Below are 22945 nucleotides of genomic sequence, written 5' to 3'. Positions count from 1 at the left end.
GATCCTGAATATGAATTTACAAACTTGATTTTCTACTTCTCGGGGACTCTGGAGTTAGATGCCCTCCGTCTTCTAAGTTCAGACTGCCCACAAATAAGAAATGCACCTGTGCTTCTTGCTTATCTGCCCATCTTTGAGAGTTCGCTTTGGCTGAAAATGTCGTATTCATTAAGACGTATGCTATGGATTGTTGCTGTAAAATATTTTAATATGCATACATTGAACCCCATTCGTTGGCCAATGATTTTTTGTTGTTGTTGATTTAAAAAAAATATATAAAACCATTAATAACCCGTATCTAGGGTATGTGGCAGTGTTGAAATAACGTTTGTCAGCTTCAGCTCACAACAATTATTTTAGTCTCCTTATGTTTCTGTGTTTCAGTGTTTACTTTCTATTAAATTATTCCACTCTGAAGATTTATTTTTATGTGGAGCTTTTGTGAAAAAAGTGTGCAGTCTTTGTTTTACAATATACAACACTGACCAATATGTTTCTTTTTATTAGTCCGAGGAAGATTTTATTGACAGAAGGAAAGAACTTGAAAACATATTGAACAAAAACTCAGACTGGATTTGGGACTGGTCTAGCAGACCAGAGAACAACCCACCCAAGTACGTCTTTTGAAAGACTGTGTTTTTTAAATATATGTTTTGCAGTCTACATGCCTGAGAGCTGTCTTTCTTTTTCTGGTAGGGAATTTCTCTTTAAACATCCAAAACATGCACCCAGTCTCAGTATGAGAAACACTAGTGTTATGAAGAAGGGAGGCATTTTCTCTGCAGAATTTCTGAAAGTGTTTCTCCCATCCCTGCTTCTTTCTCACTTGCTTGCAATTGGATTGGGGTGAGTAAACATGTTTATGAAATAATAACGAGTAACATGTAAAATGGTATTGTGTGTCTCTCTTAACCTGTAATACATATTAAAAGTGTGCAGTCCATTGAAACTGCAGTGACTATGCTGAAGTGTTTAATTAACCATACAGTAAAAATATATATTTGTTGCGATTCATATGTTGTGCATTTGTATACCATCCAGTGAGCCGGTCAATAAAACATCCTGTGCTATATTAATTGTATAAATTGGCTATAATAGGACTTGCTTATCATGATACTTATGAGAAAACCAAAAATGCCCCAGTACAGAGTTGCCATATTCAAATTATTTCAGAGTATGTAAGGAATAGCTGTGAGGAAATGCCTCCTTGGCATGGTTACCCCCTGACTTTTTGCCTTTGCTGATGCCAAGTTATGATTTGAAAGTGCTGGGACCCTGCTAACCAGCACCAGTCTTCCCTCCCTAAACTGTACCTCTTTTTCCCAGTTGGCACAACCCTGGCACCCAGGTAAGTCCCTTGTAACTGGTACCCCTGGTACCAAGGGCCCTGATGCCAGGGAAGGTCTCTAAGGGCTGCAGCATGTCTTATGCCACCCTCGGGACCCCTCACTCAGCACATACACACTGCTTGCCAGCTTGTGTGTGCTGGTGGGGAGAAAATGACTAAGTCGACATGGCACTCCCCTCAGAGTGCCATACCAACCTCACACTGCCTATGGCATAGATAAGTCACCCCTCTAGCAGGCCTTACAGCCCTAAGGCAGGGTCACTATACCACAGGTGAGGGCATAGGTGCATGAGCACTATGCCCCTACAGTGTCTAAGCAAAACCTTAGACATTGTAAGTGCAGGGTAGCCATAAGAGTATATGGTCTGGGAGTCGGTCAAACACGAACTCCACAGCACCATAATGGCTACACTGAAAACTGTGAAGTTTGGTATCAAACTTCTCAGAACAATAAATGCACACTGATGCCAGTGTGCACTTTATTGTAAAAATACACCCAGAGGGCATCTTAGAGATACCCCCTGAAAACATACCTGACTTCCAGTGTGGGCTGACTAGCTTTTGCCAGCCTGCCACACACCAGACATGTTGCTGGCCACATGGGGAGAGTGCCTTTGTCACTCTGTGGCCAGGAACAAAGCCTGTACTGGGTGGAGGTGCTTCTCACCTCCCCCTGCAGGAACTGTAACACCTGGCGGTGAGCCTCAAAGGCTCACCCCCTTTGTTACAGCGCCACAGGGCATCCCAGCTAGTGGAGATACCCGCCCCTCCGGCCACTGCCCCCACTTTTGGCAGCAAGGGTGGAGGACATAATGAGGAAAACAAGGAGGAATCACTCCCCAGTCAGGACAGCCCCTGAGGTGTCCTGAGCTGAGGTGACTCTTACTTTTAGAAATCCTCCATCTTGAAGATGGAAGATTCCCCCAATAGGATTAGGGATGTGCCCCCCTCCCCACAGGGAGGAGTCACAAAGAGGGTGTAGCCACCCTCAGGGCCAGTAGCCATTGGCTACTGCCCTCCCAGACCTAAACACACCCCTAAATTGAGTATTTAGGGGCTCCCAGAACCGAGGAAGATAGATTCCTGCAACCTAAAGAAGAAGAAGAAGGACTGCTGACCTGAAGCCCTGCAGTGAAGACGGAGACAACAACTGATTTGGCCCCAGCCCCACCGGCCTGTCACCCTACTTCGAAGAAAACTGCAACAGCAACGCATCCCACAGGGTCCAGCGACCTCTGAAGCCTCGGAGACTACCCTGCATCTAAAGGACCAAGAAACTCCTGCCTCAGAGGACTACCCTGCATCTGAAGGACCAAGAAACTCCAGAGAACAGTGGCCCTGTTCAAGAAACTGCAACTTTTGGAAACAAAGAATCACCTTTTAAAGAGCACACGTTTCTCGCCGGAAGCGTGAGACTTTCCACTCTGCACCGGACGCCCCCGGCTTGACCTGCGGAAAACTAACACTACAGGGAGGACTCCCTGGCGACTGCGAGCCCGTGAGTAGCCAGAGTTGACCCCCCTGAGCCCCCACAGCAATGCCTGCAGAGGGAATCCAGAGGCTCCCCCTGACCGCGACTGCCTGCTTCAAGGAACCCGACGCCTCGAAACCACACTGCACCCGCAGCCCCCAGGACCTGAAGGAACCAAACTCCAGTGCAGGAGCGACCCCCAGGCGACCCTCTGCCTAGCCCAGGTGGTGGCTACCCCGAGGAGCTCCCCCCTGTGCCTGCCTGCATCGTTGAAGAGACCCCCGGGTCTCCCCATTGATTCCTATTGAAAACCCAACGCCTGTTCGCACTCTGCACCCGGCTGCCCCTGTGCCGCTGAGGGTGTAACTTCTGTGCCTGCTTGTGTCCCCCCCCCGGTGCCCTACAAAACCCCCCTGGTCTGCCCTCCGAAGTCACAGATACTTACCTGCTGGCAGACTGGAACCGGGGCACCCCTATTTGCATTGAAGCCTATGTGTTTTGGGCACCAGTTTGACCTCTGCACCTGACCGGCCCTGAGCTGCTGGTGTGGTAACTTTGGTGTTGCCTTGAACCCCCAACGGTGGGCTACCTTGGACCCAACTTTGAACCCTGTAAGTTTTTTACTTACCTGTGAACTTAACATTTACTTACCTCCCCCAGGAACTGTTGATTTTTGCACTGTGTCCACTTTTAAAATAGCTTATTGCCATTTTTGTCAACACTGTACATGCTATTGTGATTATTCAAAGTTCCTGGAATACCTGAGTGAAATACCTTTCATTTAAAGTATTGTTTGTAAATGTTGAACCTGTGGTTCTTAAAATAAACTAAGAAAAGATATTTTTCTATATAAAAACCTATTGGCCTGGAATTGTCTTTGAGTGTGTGTTCCTCATTTATTGCCTGTGTGTGTACAACAAATGCTTAACACTACCCTCTGATAAGCCTACTGCTCGACCACACTACCACAAAATAGAGCATTAGAATTATCTCTTTTTACCACTATCTTACCTGTAAGGGGAACCCTTGGACTCTGTGCATACTATTCCTTACTTTGAAATAGTGCATACAGAGCCAACTTCCTACATTGGTGGATCAGCGGTGGGGTACAAGACTTTGCATTTGCTGGACTACTCAGCCAATACTTGATCACACGACTAAATTCCAATAATTGTCATTAGAAACTGATTTTTGAAATTTTAGCTATTTTTCAAATTTTTCAAAAGTCCTGCTAGGGCCTTGTGTTAGTCCCTGTTAGCATTTCTTTTAGAGTTTAAAAGTTTTGTAAAAGTTTGGATTAAGTTCTAGAGATAGTTTTAGATTCTTAAAAAGTATCCCAACTTTTAGAGAAATAATGTCTACTGCAGAAGAGATGGTGGTGGAGCTCAACCTCACCCCTTACCTGCATCTTAGGATGTCAGAGCTAAGGACTCTCTGCAAAATCAAAAAGATAAAAACTGGATCAAACCCTACCAAAGTACAGCTCCAGGATCTCTTGGCAGAGTTTCCTAGAGACAACCCCTCTGAAGATACCCTTACAGAGGGGGAAGCTAGTGATGTGGAGGAGAATTTCCCTCCTCCAGTCCTAGTTAGGGAGACCAGGGTTCCTCCAACCCTGACTCCACAAGTGATAGTCAGAGATGCTGCTTCTCCCACAGGGGAGTCCAACAGCTCTGGAAGCATTGAGTGCAGTCTCAATGAAGATGACCTCCTGTTAGCCAGGATGACCAAAAGATTGGCGTTGGAGAGACAGCTCCTAGCCATTGAAAGGGAAAGACAAGAGATGGGCTTAACTCCCATCAATGGTGGCAGCAACTTAAATAGGGTCAGAGATACTCCTGACATGCTAAAACTCCCCAAAGGGATTATAACAAAATATGAAGATGGTGATGACATCACCAAATGGTTCACAGCTTTTCAGAGGGCTTGTGCAACCAGAAAAGTAAACAAATCTCACTGGGGTGCTCTCCTTTGGGAAATGTTCGCTGGAAAGTGTAGGGATAGACTCCTCACACTCTCTGGAAAAGATGCAGAATCCTATGACCTCATGAAGGCTACCCTGATTGAGGGCTTTGGATTCTCAACTGAGGAGTACAGGATTAGGTTCAGGGGGGCTCAAAAATCCTCGGGCCAGACCTGGGTTGATTTTGTTGACTTCTAAGTCAAAACACTGGATGGTTAGATTAATGGCAGTGGTGTAAATGATTATGATGGGCCGTACAATCTGTTTATGAAAGAACACCTTTTAAGTAATTGTTTCAGTGATAAACTGCATCAGCATCTTGTAGACCTAGGTCCAATTTCTCCCCAAGAATTGGGAAAGAAGGCAGACCATTAGGTCAAGACTAGGGTGACCAAGACTTCCACAGGGGGTGACCAAAAGAAAGGGGTCACAAAGACTCCCCAAGGGAAAAGTGTTGAGACATCCAAGGGTAAAAGTAAAGAGTCTTCTACAGGGCCCCAAAAACCTGCTCAGGAGGGAGGGTCCAAAGCCTCTTCATAATCCAATTTTGGGTACAAGGGTAAAAACTTTGATCCCAAAAAGGCCTGGTGTCGTAGCTGTAATCATCAGGGACACCAAACTGGAGACAAGGCATGTGCCAAGAAAGGTTCCACTTCCACTACTACTCCAGTTAGCACTGGAATAGCCAGTCTCCGGGTGGGATCAACAGTGTGCCCAGAGCAAATCAGGGTTCACACTGAAGCTACATTAGTTTCTGAGGGTGGGGTGGACTTAGACACACTGGCTGCCTGACCCCCTAATATGCAAAAATACAGGCAGCAACTCTTAATTAATGGGACTAGTGTAGAAGCCCTGAGGGATGCAGGTGCCAGTGTCACAGTGGTGACAGACAAACTGGTTTCCCCAGGACAATACCTGACTGGACAAACTTATCCAGTCACCAACGCTGACAATCAGACTAAAGTGCATCCCATGGCTATGGTAACTTTAGAATGGGGAGGGGTCACTGGCCTGAAACAGGTGGTAGTCTCCTCTGCTGTCCCAGTAGACTGTTTGCTTGGAAATGACCTGGAGTCCTCAGCATGAGCTGAGGTAGAACTAAAATCCCATGCAGCCATGCTGGGTATCCCTGAACTGGTGTGTGTCAAGACAAGGGCACAGTGCAAGGCTCAGGGTGAAAAAGAGGTGTTGGAGCCTGGAATAATGGCCCAACCCTCCAAGAGAAAAGGAAAGAAGACTGGGGAACCAGCTTCAACACAGCAAAAGAAAGAACCTCTCTTCCCAGGAAGAAGTTCTGCCCTCTGAGGGAACTGAGCCCATGGAGTTGGAACCTTATCAGGTTGAACTCTTAGGCGCAGGGGGACCCACAAGAGAACAGCTGTGTAAGGGGCAAGAAACCTGTCCCTCTCTTGAAGGCCTTAGGCAGCAAGCTGCTGAAGAGACCAAAAGAAAAATCTGTGGAACACACAGGGTCTATTGGGAAGATGGACTCCTTTACACTGAGGCAAGAGATTCCAAACCTGGTGCCACTAGGAGGGTGGTAGTTCCTCAGGAGTTTAGAGAGTTCATCTTGACCTTAGGCCATGACATTCCACTTGCTGGGCATTTGGGACAAACCAAGACTTGGGAGAGGTTAGTCAACCGTTTCTATTGGCCCAACATGTCCCAGAAAGTAAAGGAGTTTTGTGCCTCCTGTGCCACCTGTCAAGCCAGTGGTAAGACAGGTGGCCATCCAAAGGCCCCCCTCATTCCACTTCCAGTGGTGGGGGTCCCCTTTGAAAGAGTGGGAGTGGACATAGTGGGTCCACTTGAACCTCCCACAGCCTCAGGGAATCAGTATATCCTAGTAGTAGTGGATCATGCTACTAGGTACCCTAAAGCAATTCCCCTTAGGTCCATTACTGCCCCTGCAGTAGCCAAAGCACTCATTGGTATCTTTACCAGAGTGGGATTTCCTAAGGAGCTGGTTTCTGACAAAGGTACCAACTTCATGTCCGCATACCTTAAACACATGTGGAATGAGTGTTGGGTGACTTATAAATTCACCACACCATGCCATCCACAAACCAACGGTCTTGTGGAAAGATTCAACAAGACATTGAAGGGCATGATCATGGGGCTCCCTGAAAAGCTCAAAAGGAGATGGGATGTCCTCTTGCCATGTCTGTTGTTCGCCTACAGAGAGGTGCCTCAGAATGGAGTAGGGTTTTCCCCCTTTGAACTTCTGTTTGGACATCCTGTAAGGGGACCACCAGCTCTTGTGAAAGAAGGCTGGGAGAGACCACTTCATGGGCCTAAGCAAGATATAGTGGACTATGTACTAGGCCTACATTCCAGGATGGCAGAGTACATGGAAAAGGCAAGTAAAAACCTTGAGGCCAGCCAACAACTCCAGAAGATGTGGTATGACCAAAAGGCTGCGGTGGTTGAGTTTCAGCCAGGGCAGAAAGTCTGGGTTCTGGAGCCTGTGGGTCCCATGGCACTTCAGGACAGATGGAGTGGCCCTTACCCAGTGCTAGAGAGAAAGAGTCAGGTCACCTACCTGGTAGACCTAGGCACTAGCAGGACCCCCAAAAGGGTGATCCATGTGAACCGCCTCAAACTCTTTCATGACAGGGCAGATGTAAATGTGTTAATGGTTACAGATGAGGACCAGGAAGCTGGGAGTGAACCTCTCCTTGATCTCCTCTCCACTGACCCTAAAGATGGCTCAGTAGATGGAGTGATCTATTCAGACACCCTCTCTGGCCTACAGCAAGCTGACTGTAGGAAAGACCTACAACAGTTTGCTGAGCTCTTTTCACTAACCCCTGGTCAGACACATCTGTGTACCCATGATGTGGACACAGGAGGCAGCATGCCTGTCAAAAACAAAATGTTTAGACAGTCTAACCAAGTTAAGGAAAGCATCAAAGTGGAAGTCCGCAAGATACTGGAATTGGGAGTCATTGAGCACTCTGACAGCCCCTGGGCTAGCCCAGTGGTCTTAGTCCCCAAACCTCACACCAAAGATGGCAAGAGAGAGATGAGGTTTTGTGTGGACTACAGAGGACTTAACTCTGTCACCAAGACAGATGCCCATCCCATTCTAAGGGCGGATGAGTTAATTGATAAATTAGGTGCTGCCAAATACATGAGTACCTTTGACTTGACAGCAGGGTACTGTCAAATAAAAATGGCACCAGGAGCAAAAGAAAAGACCGCATTCTCTACACCTGATTGGCACTATCAGTTTACTGTGATGCCCTTTGGCTTAAAGAATGCCCCTGCCACCTTACAAAGGTTGGTGAATCAAGTCCTTGCTGGCTTGGAGTCTTTAGTGCAGCTTATCTTGATATTGCTGTCTTTAGCTCCAGCTGGCAGGATCACCTGGTCCACCTGAAGAAGGTTTTGCAGGCCCTACAAGCAGCAGGCCTCTCTATCAAGGCATCCAAATGTCAGATAGGGCAGGGTACTGTGGTTTACTTGGGACACCTTGTAGGTGGAGGCCAAGTTCAGCCACTCCAACCCAAGATCCAGACTATTCTGGACTGGGTAGCTCCAAAAACCCAGACTCAAGTTAGGGCATTCCTTGGCTTGACTGGTTACTATAGGAGGTTTGTGAAGGGATATGGATCCATAGTGACACCCCTCACAGAACTTGCCTCTAAGAAAATGCCCAAGAAGGTAAACTGGACTTAAGAATGCCAACAGGCCTTTTACACCCTGAAACAAGCTATGTGCACAGCACCAGTTCTAAAAGCTCCAGATTACTCCAAGCAGTTCATTGTGCAGACTGATGCCTCTGAACATGGGATAGGGGAAGTTTTGTCCCAAACAAATGATGATGGCCTTGATCAGCCTGTTGCTTTCATTAGCAGGAGGTTATTCCCCAGGTAGCAGCGTTGGAGTGCCATTGAGAGGGAGGCCTTTGCTGTGGTTTGGTCCCTGAAGAAGCTGAGACCATACCTCTTTGGTACTCACTTTGTAGTTCAAACTGACCACAGACCTCTCAGATGGCTGATGCAAATGAAAGGTGAAAATACAAAACTGTTGAGGTGGTCCATCTCCCTACAGGAAATGGACTTTATAGTGGAACACAGACCTGGGACTGCCCATGCCAATGCAGATGGCCCACAGGTTCTTCCACTTGGAAAATGAAGACTCTTGGGAAAGGTTAGTCTCATCCTCTTTCGTTTGGGGGGGGGGGGGCTGTGTAAGGAAATGCCTCCTTGGCATGGTTACCCCCTGACTTTTTGCCTTTACTGATGCCAAGTTATGATTTGAAAGTGTGCTGAGGCCTGCTAACCAGGCCCCAGCACCAGTGTTCCTTCCCTAAACTGTACCTTTGTCTCCACAATTGGCACAACCCTGGCACCCAGGTAAGTCCCTTGTAACTGGTACCCCTGGTACCAAGGGCCCTGATGCCAGGGAAGGTCTCTAAGGGCTGCAGCATGTCTTATGCCACCCTGGGGACCCCTCACTCAGCACATACACACTGCTTGCCAGCTTGTGTGTGCTGGTGGGGAGAAAATGACTAAGTCGACATGGCACTCCCCTCAGAGTGCTATGCCAGCCTCATACTGCCTATGGCATAGATAAGTCACCCCTCTAGTAGGCCTTACACCCCTAAGGCAGGGTGCACTATACCACAGGTGAGGGCATAGGTGCATGAGCACTATGCCCCTACAGTGTCTAAGCAAAACCTTAGACATTGTAAGTGCAGGGTAGCCATAAGAGTATATGGTCTGGGAGTCTGTCAAACACGAACTCCACAGCACCATAATGGCTACACTGAAAACTGTGAAGTTTGGTATCAAACTTCTCAGCACAATAAATGCACACTGATGCCAGTGTTCACTTTATTGTAACAATACACCCAGAGGGCATCTTAGAGATGCCCCTTGAAAACATACCCGACTTCCAGTGTGGGCTGACTAGTTTTTGCCAGCCTGCCACACACCAGACATGTTGCTGGCCACATGGGGAGAGTGCCTTTGTCACTCTGTGGCCAGGAACAAAGCCTGTACTGGGTGGAGGTGCTTCTCACCTCCCCCTGCAGGAACTGTAACATTTGGTGGTGAGCTTCAAAGGCTCACCCCCTTTGTTACAGCGCCACAAGGCATCCTAGCTAGTGGAGATGCCCGCCCCTCCGGCCACTGCCCCCACTTTTGGCGGCAAGGCTGGAGGAGATAATGAGGAAAACAAGGAGGAGTCACTCCCCAATCAGGACAGCCCCTAAGGTGTCCTGAGCTGAGGTGACTCTTACTTTTAGAAATCCTCCATCTTGCAGATGGAGGATTCCCCCAATAGGATTAGGGATGTACCCCCACTCCCCACAGGGAGGAGGCACGAAGAGGGTGTAGCCAACCTCAGGGCCAGTAGCCATTGCCTACTACCCTCCCAGACCTAAACACACCCCTAAATTGAGTATTTAGGGGCTCCCAGAACCGAGGAAGATAGATTCCTGCAACCTAAAGAAGAAGAAGGACTGCTGACCTGAAGCCCTGCAGTGAAGACGGAGACGGCAACTGATTTGGCCCCAGCCCCACTGGCCTGACCCCCTACTTCGAAGAAAACTGCAACAGCGACGCATCCCACAGGGTCCAGCGACCTCTGAAACCTCAGAGGACTACCCTGCATCTAAAGGACCAAGAAACTCCAGAGAACAGTGACCCTGTTCAAGAAACTGCATCTTTTGGAAACAAAGAAGCAACTTTTAAAGACCACACGTTTCTCGCCAGAAGCGTGAGACTTTCCACTCTGCACCTGACGCCCCGGCTCGACCTGACTAACTAACACTACAGGGAGGACTCCCCGGCGACTGCGAGCCTGTGAGTAGCCAGAGTTGACCCCCCTGAGCCCCCACAGCGACGCCTGCAGAGGGAATCCAGAGGCTCCCCCTGACCGTGACTGCCTGCTTCAAGGAACCCGACGCCTGGAAACCACACTGCACCCGCAGCCCCCAGGACCTGAAGGAACCGAACTCCAGTGCAGGAGCGACCCCCCCCAGGCGACCCTCTGCCTAGCCCAGGTGGTGGCTACCCCGAGGAGCTCCCCCTGTGCCTGCCTGCATCGTTGACGAGACCCCCAGGTCTCCCCATTGATTCCTATTGAAAACCCACTGAGGGTGTAACTTCTGTGCCTGCTTGTGTGTCCCCCCCCCCCGGTGCCCTACAAAACCCCCTGGTCCGCCCTCCGAAGTCACAGATACTTACCTGCTGGCAGACTGGAACCGGGGCACCCCTATTTGCATTGAAGCCTATGTGTTTTGGGCATCACTTTGACCTCTGCACCTGACCGGCCCTGAGCTGCTGGTGTGGTAACTTTGGTGTTGCCTTGAACCCCCAACGGTGGGCTACCTTGGACCCAACTTTGAACCCTGTAAGTGTTTTACTTACCTGTGAACTTAACATTTACTTACCTCCCCAGGAACTGTTGATTTTTGCACTGTCCACTTTTAAAATAGCTTATTGCCATTTTTGTCAAAACTGTACATGCTATTGTGATTATTCAAAGTTCCTAGAGTACCTGAGTGAAATACCTTTCATTTAAAGTATTGTTTGTAAATCTTGAACCTGTGGTTCTTAAAATAAACTAAGAAAATATATTTTTCTATATAAAAACCTATTGGCCTGGAATTGTCTTTGAGTGTGTGTTCCTCTTGTATTGCCTGTGTGTGTGTACAACAAATGCTTAACACTACCCTCTGATAAGCCTACTGCTCGACCACACTACCACAAAATAGAGCATTAGAATGATCTCTTTTTACCACTATCTTACCTCTAAGGGGAACCCTTGGACTCTGTGCACACTATTTCTTACTTTGAAATAGCTATTGTAGGAAGTTGGCTCTTTATATACTAAGTGTGCAGGATCGTTTTTGAAACTGAAGATGTAAAGTGGAATCAGTTGTCGGAGCATACAGGCCAGTGGCCGGAGGAAACAGTGAGAACTTTTGACTGTAATGGATGACAAAAACGTAAAGAGAAAGGTCAACAAGAAAAATCGTACTCAGTGGTGAGATGAATTTTTACAGAAATGCTAGATATCAAAATAATACATATCCTGTGAATCTAGAATAGTTTTAAGCTCAAAACTATAATGCACAACATATGAAACTAGAACAATTTCATGCCTCTAATCTCGTTATCGGTAAATGATCAACTTCCATGTTACTCAGTTTCAACCCCTGACAAACATGAAATATACAGATATGGCGGTGTAGTTTGTTAATAGAGCCACATTCCTTGAATTGTAGTATCTGAATATTACAAATCATGGAAAAGCGCCTGGAAACCCTCCCTGGTGGCAAGCCGCGCTATATAAATACAACCTGATTGATTGATTGAATGGGTCCTCATTTTAATTACTCACCACATACAGTGGAAGGTAGGATGACAACGTCCTAGCCAGCTACACGTCTGACCCTTTAGCCTTCCACTCTGAGTTTACTCCTCGAACAGGCCTATTCCAGGCAAAATGTGGGAAAAGTAAGCACATCTAGACAAATGGAGATGGGAAAGGTAACTCCTAGAGTAAGAAGAAACTATTACTATTGTACTCAGTTGTGATGGCCATTTCCCTCTTCGAATCCTCTGCATATGTTTTGTATCCTGAAAGATTGGCTAACAATCTCTTCTGGCCAAAGTTTACTTTACTGTTGGAAATGGGAAGGGAGCATCCCTATTGACTCCCTGTAAATGCTTTGGTAGTCGGAGTAATATGATTATAGGTTCTCCATCGTTTAATTATTGATATTCAATGTAAACTGCTAAATCAATGGTTTAAATAGGTAAAACCTCGTGCTGAGGCAGTGAAAGGAATTACTTGCTGCAGCTTTAAAGCTCCATTTTTACCCTCAACCACCCAAATCCCTCAGTTCAATTTCACTCTAAACTGTTCAGTTTGCTTTTTGAGTTTGAACTTGCAGTTTATCTTAAGCGTCTACTGATTCACTGCCCCACATTACTCCCAAGAGCAGGTCCTTTATACTTCCATCCTGGCCAGAATCCGTGATCTGGCTTGAAGAAATAAATATCTGTTGCATGAGTCTAGCATACATATCATGGTGTTTATCTTCAGTAGAACTTGATTCATTAATGTACCTGAGGTAGTAGTCCAGCACATGTGATCAGGCGCGGCCCGTCCTTTAGGGCAGAGGGGCTGCATCCCCCCCCACCTTTTTTGTCCCTCACGAACAGTGTCTGTCAGGCTGAACAAAGGTCATCCTGACAGACACTCTTCATTTTCAGCTCAGACAGCCAGGAGTGAGACATGCACGATTGTGCAGACTCCTGGCTGCCTGAGCTGAACTTTTCTGGGCTGAGGAGGTCACAGCTCCTATGGGCGTCACCTCCTCTGCTCAGCAAAGGTGTCTCGAGGCCCTTCCCTTGGTTAAGAGGAAAGCATCACCCATTGACTTCGACCTGGGTGCTTCAGGCTTAAGCCCTGAAGCGCCCAGGGCGAGTGTTAATCAGTGACACTTCGTCACAGAGTGGGGTGGGGTCAGCAGTCTCACTGAGAATTAGATTTCCATTATTGGTAGATGCTGCCATACATTGCATAGAAAAGATCAACAGCTACTGAAAAGAAGGTACAATGAGGATATGATATTGTGTATCATGTGTTTCTCTACAGGGTGTCTATTGTCCAAATAGCAGCATGGATGTAATGCTCACTTGTTCAGAACATACAGCAGTGCATTGATGTGTGTGTGTATTCTCTCTTGACTGGCAAAGAGGAGGAAGTATGAGCATTTATATTATTTTTGGAATTCACCTCAGGTGTTCATCTGAACATTACTGTAATAGTGAATTGCTAAAGAAAGATGCAAAATGATAATGTACCTCTAGTATCTTAATAAAGGGGAAGTTTGTATTATTAATTTTAAATACAGATTTAAGTAGATGTGTTGTATCCGTGTAAGCAGAGGGACATTCAATTATACTGTTTCATTAGCTCAACCTATTGATAATAAAAAGTGAACTTGTTGAAATAAGTATAGCCTTTTTTCTTCAATATGTTCCAGGGGGTAAGATTCTTAAACTCAATATGTTCGTGTTAATGGCCTGCATTCAGCAAGTAGTCTATCTGTTCTTCATCCCACATCTGAAAATGGAAATACCAGCAGTAATTTTCTTTGTTTGTGATTGTTGATAATATTAGAATGGGGGTACTTCATTTTCCATTCTTAAAGGCAGTACCACTCTTGTTTATGATGGTGCCTGTGGCCTTTGGTGCACATATTTGTGTGGTGCAGTGTCTATCCCTTGTTGTCCTAATTCCTATGCACTTCTTTCAGCTGAATTGATTAGGTACATTGCTGAATCCAGCGAAAGATGTTCAATTGCACTACACAAAAACTGTAGTTATATGGGACCATCCTAGATAGTGGACATGTCAAAGTCCTGTACACCATTCTTTATTTCCAAAGCTACATCATCATATTTAAATTGTCGGTAGAGCCACTCCTTGGTCTGTGTGCCTCCTCAGCACAAAAAGAGTCACTGACTACAATGAAATTGTACATCAAAATTGTATTTATAAGTATTGACCGCATTAAAGATTTATATTGCGAGAAACTAAACTAGTATGTGAAAATTAATAATTGACTGTTATTCCCTGTTTTAAGGATTTACATTGGAAGACGCCTGACAACCTCAACTGCCAACTTTTAAGCAAATTATATAATCTTCCTGAGAAACATCAGTTTGTTTAAACCCAAGCATGTGGCGTGAAATGACAAACCGAAAAACCTCCCAATCCTGTGAAGGTTGTGTGATGTGCTCATTTTTACTGTGTATGCTGTATACTTAGTGTACCACTGAAAGTGGAGAAAAATCGTAGAAGCCAAAAATAATTTTGTACACTTGAAAATATTCACATATCTAGAATCAGTGTAGAAAGTATGTTCTAAATTGAGCAATATCTTCTACAGGAACAGGAAGCATCATTGCTCTACAGTTTGCTTGTCGTAAGCATCCAAAGCTCATTTCTGCCTCTGATGTTGGATGTTTGGAGTTTTTGTTGCCGGAGCTTACAGGCCACGTACATCTTCATTGAAATGTACATGCTCTTTTTTTCTGGATGTCGGAAAACATCTGTTCATGCTTGGGCTGTTGATATACCCAATCAACTGTGCTTTCTTTAAACTTACCAAAAGCGTTCAAATCTTAACATTTTTGATTTTAGTTTGGCCAAAGAAAAGCTGTGTAATTATTTTACAGTTGATTCTTAACTGAATATTTTTGATTTTAATAGTAGTTGAGCATTTTTCTAGCATTTTCAGGTGATAATTTAGTCAAAGGGTGAATATGCACAACAGTAACAATGCCCTTTAAGGCATTTGTCGATGAATATTTGGTTATTCATTTTCTTTGAAGAAAATAATCGGATGCAATTTATTTTTTGAATGGCAATATCTAGCGAAGCCAAATTAAGTCAATGATAATGAAAACATACAGAATGTGATGACCACTGTATATTTTACGGTAAGCACTTCAGAGCAATTTATGGGATTGTATTCATCAACATCTCTGGCCCCTCACTATTGTCTGTTTTATTTTTTTTAAAGGGAACGAAGCCTGATGCTGTGAAAAAGAATCATCAACACCACTTTGATCCTATTTATTTTGATCATTTGTGGCAGTTAATTGTACCGCTGGCAGTTGGGCATGTCCCTGTAATGCTAGTTTCAGTAAATTTAAAATGCAAATATTTATAGAGCAGCCTTTGAAATATTGTACACATCAACTTTTAAAACTAAATCAAGCTCTCCAGGCCACCACCTCTCAAAATATTGGCTTGATGTTACAAAGAAAAAGTGTTCAATTTTCTTTGTTTTGTTTTTTGTAAGTCAGACTGTTGTATGTTCATGCAGAGGTATGTTTATTGATCTACGCTCTGATTGTCCGTTCAAGGGTTTGAATTTTATGACTAAATAAAATAAAGGAATCATTTCATTTATGTATGTTAGCAGGCTGATTATTTAAATATGAAGGACATGTTCATCATTTTAAATAAAATTGTTTTTGTTCAATACAGTTTTTGATTGTTTTTGTTTCTAGAGCAAATAGTTTGAATATATTAAATAATTTCTTACTGATCTTGGTAGTGCTGGAGCATTTTCATCCTTCACAGGAATCGATGCCCGAGGCTGATGATTCTTTAGACCAAATATAGGTTGTGGTAGAACCACTAACACAATTTTAATACAAACACAATTAATGTACACACCATGACCAATGAAGCCATTGAGGGAGCACTCCAGTCGGAAACAAAGTTGAGGTATTCAGTACAAACTCAAGCAAGTAGACAGTTTGCAAGACCAAGTTATAAAGGTACATAATCAACAAGTGTTGCCCAAGGCCATGAAATAGATTCAGGCAGACTAACGTTAATAAGAATACCAGTGGTACAGAAATTAAGCATTGCTCAGGATTAGCAATCATCGGTCAAATCAATTTAGCAGAGTTATAATCTTAGCTGGGCACGTAGAAACCCTACAACAAGCCAAATCAGGGAAATACATGTGTGGAGCGGAACGCATGCAGGCAAAGACAAAAAGGACAAAAATAATTTAGAGAAAGATAATCTCGCACTGCAAACTACAAGCTAAGGGGGGCATAAGATAGGGAAATTGGAAAGTGCCAGCATGTCCGAAGCTCGATCAAGAGTCTTCTGAAGGGGATTGGAAAATGTTTCTAAATCTCAGAGGGACTAAGCAGAGAGGAAGATACCTCTCCAAAGGAACACAACATACAGGGATCAAGAAAAATGGATCAGCAATGCATCTTTAGGCATCTGGATCTGTCAGGAATCTGCCTAAAGTTCAACTGGTCATTGATATATAAAAGTTCATAAGGCATTCTGATTCGCCAAAGGTATCAGTCCAATTTACGTTGAAGGGGCATGATCCAATAGAAATTGATCACATGACTCCAAGTTGCAACATCAAGCTCAACTCCCAGGTCTGTCATGGGAACATCTTCATCCATGTAGCTCCACATGACCTTGAAACATTTGTACAATTTGTTATTTCATTTGTTCAGGATGTTCTGATTCCAAGGACATAATTACACTTTCTATGTCTAAACAATAAGGCCTATTACCAAATGTAGTCTTCTCATGGGAACAAAGGGCCAGATGTATGAAAAGGTTTTGCACTCTCAAACGGTGCGAATCGCAAAAATCGTCCTTTTGCGAGTGCAAAAACGTGGTCTGCGATGCACGAAAGGCATTTGCAGACCAAAAATAAGAAATCGAAATTTTAGCGTTTTTTTTCTTTTTTTTTTTTTTGTGTTGCGAGCTGGTTTAGCGAGTCACTTTTAGCGATTCGGTATTTCCAGTAGGAAATTGTGAGGTGCAAAAGGCGATTCACAAAATCCAAGTCGCAAATAGATGCATCAAAAAATCGCAAATTGCGATTTTTTGCAGAATGGCATTTTGCACATGCAAAATACCACTAAGTGAAACCAGGTGGTAACCAGGTGCAACCTATATAAAGAGGCCCAGAATGCCTCAGCCTCTTTTCCACAATGGCTGCACTATACGTCATGGCGAGGAGGATGAGGATCTTGGCAGGTTTGAGGAGAGGGAGGAGGTGACAGGAGCGCCTTTTCAGAGTGCGCATTACACTTTTTGACCTGACAGAGGAGGAAGTATATGAGAGGTATAGGTTGAACTCAGCCATGATACTTGACCTGATAGCTGAGCTACAACCCATACTGCAGCGCAGAACACTAAGGACTCACAGCATACCCACCCATGTGCAGGTATTATGCTCCCTACACCTACTCGCCTCAGGGAGCTATCAAGGGGTCATAGCAGCAGCTGGAGGGGTTTCACAGAGTACCCTCTCCAGATTTTTTTAATTCTTTCATCAACGCCATGCTGAGCAAACTCCATCAGTACATCATATTCCCCCATACCCCACAGGAAATACAGCAGACAAAAATAGAGTTTTACCAGATAGCACAGTTCCCCCACGTCCTACGTGCCATAGATGGCACACATGTGGCAATCTGTCCACCATCAGCCACAGAGTATGTGTACCAAAACCGTAAATACCAACATTCCATGAATATTTAGGTGATATGCAATGCCTCCTATATCATAACTGATCTCGTGGCCAGGTACCCAGGGAGCACACATGATTTGTACATCTTTCACCACAGCGGCATTCACACAAGACTGCTAGCTGGGGTTTTGGTGAAGGATATCTACTAGGTATTTTCAACCTGTACACTGGTGCATTTATGCAGTAGTGACGTCTGATGGCTCACTTACTCATTGTACCCTCTGTTCCTTCCAGGAGACAGTGCCTACGCATTGCGCACCTACATGATGACGCCCTACCTCAATCCCACAACACTAGCAGAACGGAGATACAATGCAGCACACAGGGCATTCCGCAACGTGGTGGAGCGCACATTTGGCCTGCTGAAGTGTCGCTTCCGTTGCCTCCACAAAAGTGGAGGGGCACTACAGTACAGTCCAGAGACCACATGTAGAATAGTGGCTACTTGTGCAATCTTGCACAATATAGCTACAACCAGGGGCATACCTATAGAAATCAGTGACACTGAATCAGATGAGGATGACGATCCCATACCACCTCTACAGCCAGCAGACAGGACCAGTGCAGCAGAGGGAAGGCAAAGGCGTGCCAACATCACACACAACCATTTCAGACGTGAGTATGAATGACACAAATCCACTGACAACTGTACCTGTAGTGATATAAATGTATTACCTTACGTCAGGTAATGTATGATTGAGAAATAAATGAAACAGGTGATGTGACAAACGCAAATAAAATATTGACCAGAGTCATGCACTATTCCCTCATAGGGGCAACAGCAGTGTAATGGCGGCAATAGTCCCTTTTTTCACCCACGCACACCACTTGGGTGCCCAGTTAAGTCACTGGCACCTCTATTGTCACCTTCAGTGGCAGTGCTGTGCCTGGCACTGCGCCGTCTGGTGTCTGCTGCTGGTACGGCAACACTGCTGAGGCTTGAACTGTCCTCAGTGTCCCCCAAGGCTACCTCACTTGGAGTGGCAGATCTTTGTCCCATTATGTGTTCTATCACATTTGTGATTTGAACTAGTCCCTGGACAACGTCCCTGCTGATATGTGCAGCCTCCACTTGTGCCGCCACTGCGCGACGGGCGATCAATGCAGTGGAATTTGCCATCCTGTTAGAGGACCTGCAGTAGCTGCCAAACATTGTCCGGAGTCTGTGCTCCTGTCTGTGCCGGCTAACCCTCTCATGGCGCAGCTCCTGGCAGAGGTTACGGACAGCACTTGTTAGGTCCCTGGTGTCCTCTGAAGCCTGCACCTGTCCCTCACGCAGCTGTACAATATTGCCATTGAGTGCGTCCAGTTGGCGATGCAGGCCCATCATGTTGCGGTTGTGTACTTGCAGGTTTCTGTCTAAACTGAGGATCCACTTATTTTGCAGGCGCTGCTGCTGCAACATAGCAGCTTCAAGGCCCCCGAATAAGGAGGGTCCCTCACCTGCCTCATGATGATGTGCCCGGGACTCTCTCGCAATCCTGCGTGGTGCTGTTGTTGGATGACCCCTGCCCTCCAGAATCTGGCTGCGCCTGTCTGGTGCGGACGGTGTGCTTGGCCCTTCCAAGTGCTCATCAGAGTCGCCGCTGAACTCTGGCAGTGGCAGTGCCCTGGGCCTGCGTCAGACAGTGGACATGTGGAGGGACCCACTGGTGTTTGTATCCGAGGGCTGATGGGTGTCCGTCTCTCCTACACATGTAGATGGTGTGGCTGCTGGGCCTGGCCCACCTGCAACAACAATATGCAGCATGTCAGTTCTGTATGTTACATTATCTGTCAGAAAATGGCAATAAAGGTACAGGTACTGCTCTACACGGTGTTGTGTGTGTTGTGTTACCTTGGGTGTCACTATACTTCATTACATTGTTGTGCTACTGTCTGTACTAGTTAGTGGACTGCCACTCCCTTAATGCATTGTTGTGCTGCTTCTAAGATGTGGACTGGACTGCTTCACATTACATGCTAATTCCTAAGGGGCTTTTGTGCATACACATATAGGGTTCCTAAACATCATTGCACTTACCTTGGCTGGTACTCGGTGTGCCGGAGGTGTCGATGTCTGTGACCCCAGTCACAGCTTCAGGGAATAGTGTGGATTCCACCAGGTCCTCCAATGGTGTTGATGGTCCGCCACCTGTACCCCTGGCCTCCGCAAGTCTCCTTGCCACTCTCTCCTTTGCACGGGAGCGCAGGTCGTACCACCTTTTTTTGATTTCTTCGATGGAGCGCTGTGCCACTACAATGGCGCAGATTTTGGATTGTATGTCCAGCCATAATCTCCTCTTTTCACTCTCAGGCACCTGGAGTGAGCTTCCGAACAGGTGGTCATGGCTCCTCACCACCTCCTCAGTCAGGACCTCAAGCTCCTGTTCACTGAATTTAAGCTTACGCTTCCTTTCAGCCTTCTCCTGTGCTTGGCCTGGGGTCTCCATCCTGGCTCAGGTGTTCTTGCTCCTTCTGAGTGCTGCTCTATGTAGCTGGGCTGCTCTCTCTCAGGATGCTGGTTTGGGTGTGGCACCTGAAACTGCCTGGGGTGACTCATTTCCTGCTGGTGATGTCATCAGGCTCCTCCAGGTGTGCATTCTCGAACTTTCTTGCATTTAGCGTTTTTTTTTTTTTAACCGAATCACAAAAAAATCACAATTTGCGAGAATGCATGTTACATGGCCAATTGTGACTCGGAAATAGCGATTTCTTAAAAATCGCTATTTGCGATTCCAAGCTCATGTTTTCATACATATGGCCCAAAATCTGAAAGAAAATTTACGTAAAGGTATGAATCAGCATTTCATGCACAGGAACGAAATACAAGCTTGGCAGGCCTCACTTAGGCTAACACAAGATAATTATAGCAAAACATTCAATTAATACATTTTAATAAAACATCTACAATATGCAAACGTATGAATTCAGCATTAATAATACTTCATTAGTATGGGTAATACATTTAATTTTAAACAAGGAAAAACTTGAATGCGTTTCATTAGATAACAGAAGTACATTTCTCTCGTTTTTGCATACTTTTTTTAATATATTAGAAATTCAATATTGTTTCAATACATAATGTTAGTCTAGTCTACAGCACAACATATTGTCAGTTTCATCCCTCTAACATTTGATTTAATTCAAATACCATCTGTGTTGAACTCTACAGTGTAAAGGAATGCACATTAATAAAGCATGTCAGTGCAGTTTCTATGTTCAAACCATTAGCGCTTTGAGCAACATAAGGGATCAACTGTCACATATTGATGACATGAGGGACATTACTAAACTAGACTACATCAGTGGCACTGTCAGTTTTCACAGCTTTCTACAATGTTGTTGTATAAGGTTACAAATGGCTTTTAAAAAAAAAGGCTTGCTTAAATATGTTTGACCTTCCTACATTTGAAATGAAAAGTTAAGTAATCCTCATGGCCTGAATCATTTTAGTCTTTCACAGGTTCAAGTAACCCAGTACTGTTCCTTAGTTTAGGTTTTGTCATAGTGACGTGCAAACTCCAGCAAGCAACAGGTGGAGGTGGATATGAAGATGGTCCCCAGAGCAAGTAGTAGTTCAGTCCATCATTTCTCCCTGCCTCTGCAACAGAATGCCCCTCTTTGTATGCTGTCATAAGCTGGGCAGATGCACCTGCTAGTATATACAATCTTTAACTTCACCAGATTGTGTACCTTCCTCTAGAACAAACTCATTCTTGACTGTTTGACTGCTGATGTTTCTTAATGTTAACATATGTTGAGGACCTCCACTAAATAAAGATGGGGCAATAGCTGGGTTTATTTTACTTCTGAGACCCTTTCTGCATCAAGAGGTGCTGTGGAACTGCATCTGCTCTGGCACTGAACACTTCCCAGGAAACTGAGGAGCTACATACTTAAACCTGTTACTGGCAGCTGATTCTGCATTGAGTGTTTTTTGTGGAAAAGACTTGATGCAGAGTTCACTCTGCTTCCTCAACTGCTATTGTATTAACTGCCCCATATGGCTATACAAAAGCTGCTTAACTGGATTTGTCCTATCGGTGCCTTTTAAGTGGCTTTGTGTAAAGGTAGAGATGCATGTATCAGCCTCAATGGATGAACAATAATGGCTATTTTCATTTAGGTATCTTAAAACCCAGAAATATTTACCTTGTACAAGCCCACGGAGTCCATAAAAGACTAAGGGCCTCATTAGGACATTGGCGGTCGGACCAGCCTACCACCAATGCTGCGTGGAGGATCCCACCGTCATACCGGTGGTGTCCCTCACCCACACCCTGTTACAATGTTCTGACCAGCAAGAACATAGCAATAGAATGTTCCTACCAGTCAGTCTGCCGGGAACAGTGCTACGATATAGGAAGAGCCGAGTCCTATACTGTAGCACAGAGTGGGCTAACCAGCACCCTCTGAATGCACTGTCTGCAAATCAAGCAGTGCGCATTCCGATGGTGCAGGGGCCCCCCCTCTGGCCCCCAGCAAACCCTTACCAGTAGCCCTCCCTTGGCAGTCAGACCTCGATGGAAAGGCTGGTGGTGAGGGGAGTTGTAATCAGCCAGGCCATGTTTCCGGCAGGGACGGCTGTCCCGGCGGTTTCACCACCAGAGTCGTAATGTGGCAGTCAGACTGCCAAAGTGTGGCGGTCCTTGAACCTCCACACATGTAATAATACCCTAAATTTCTATAACATACACAACGCATTCTGGTGACGAGGATCATTTTGGAGAAAGGTACAGCCTTTTGCAGATATTTCCTTTTGATCTCTCTGAACTTATAGAGCTAAATCTCTTTTCAGATGAACCTACTAAGAAAAGCCATAGAACTACTGTTAGAAGCAGTGGTAGCAGACATGTATGGAAAAGGAGACATGGGGAGAGGTTGTCTAGGGAACAAAACGAATATGAAATCAGTAAAATTTGAGCGAAGAGATTCTGGATTTATAGATGAAGAGCTAGACAAAGAATATAGAGAAAAACAGCCTAGATGGTGAAACTGAAAATCGAACATAATGTATAAATACAGCTAGAAAGAGAAGGAAAGGGTGAGAATGAGAGTTATGGAAAAAGCAGAAAGGGAATTATAGGGTTATAGATAGAATAACAGAAGATGAAGGTGGAG

General features: G+C 45.3%; 1 protein-coding gene across 1 annotated transcript in view; it reads left to right on the top strand.

The window, feature by feature from the left end:
- BNIP3 (BCL2 interacting protein 3) overlaps positions 1-15802 on the top strand; it is a 97937-nt gene extending 82135 nt beyond the window's left edge. The window contains exons 4-6 of the mRNA XM_069239743.1: positions 508-614; positions 697-846; positions 14396-15802. Coding sequence (XP_069095844.1) covers positions 508-614; positions 697-846; positions 14396-14441 — 303 coding nt within the window. The 3' untranslated portion in view covers positions 14442-15802. The remainder of the gene's footprint in view (positions 1-507; positions 615-696; positions 847-14395) is intronic.
- Positions 15803-22945: the final 7143 nt, after the last annotated feature.

The sequence above is a fragment of the Pleurodeles waltl genome, chromosome 6, assembly GCF_031143425.1.
Source record: "Pleurodeles waltl isolate 20211129_DDA chromosome 6, aPleWal1.hap1.20221129, whole genome shotgun sequence".
NCBI classification, from domain to species: domain Eukaryota; kingdom Metazoa; phylum Chordata; class Amphibia; order Caudata; family Salamandridae; genus Pleurodeles; species Pleurodeles waltl.
Note: the sequence above shows the minus strand (reverse complement) of the source record. Positions and strands in the feature narration are given on the sequence as shown.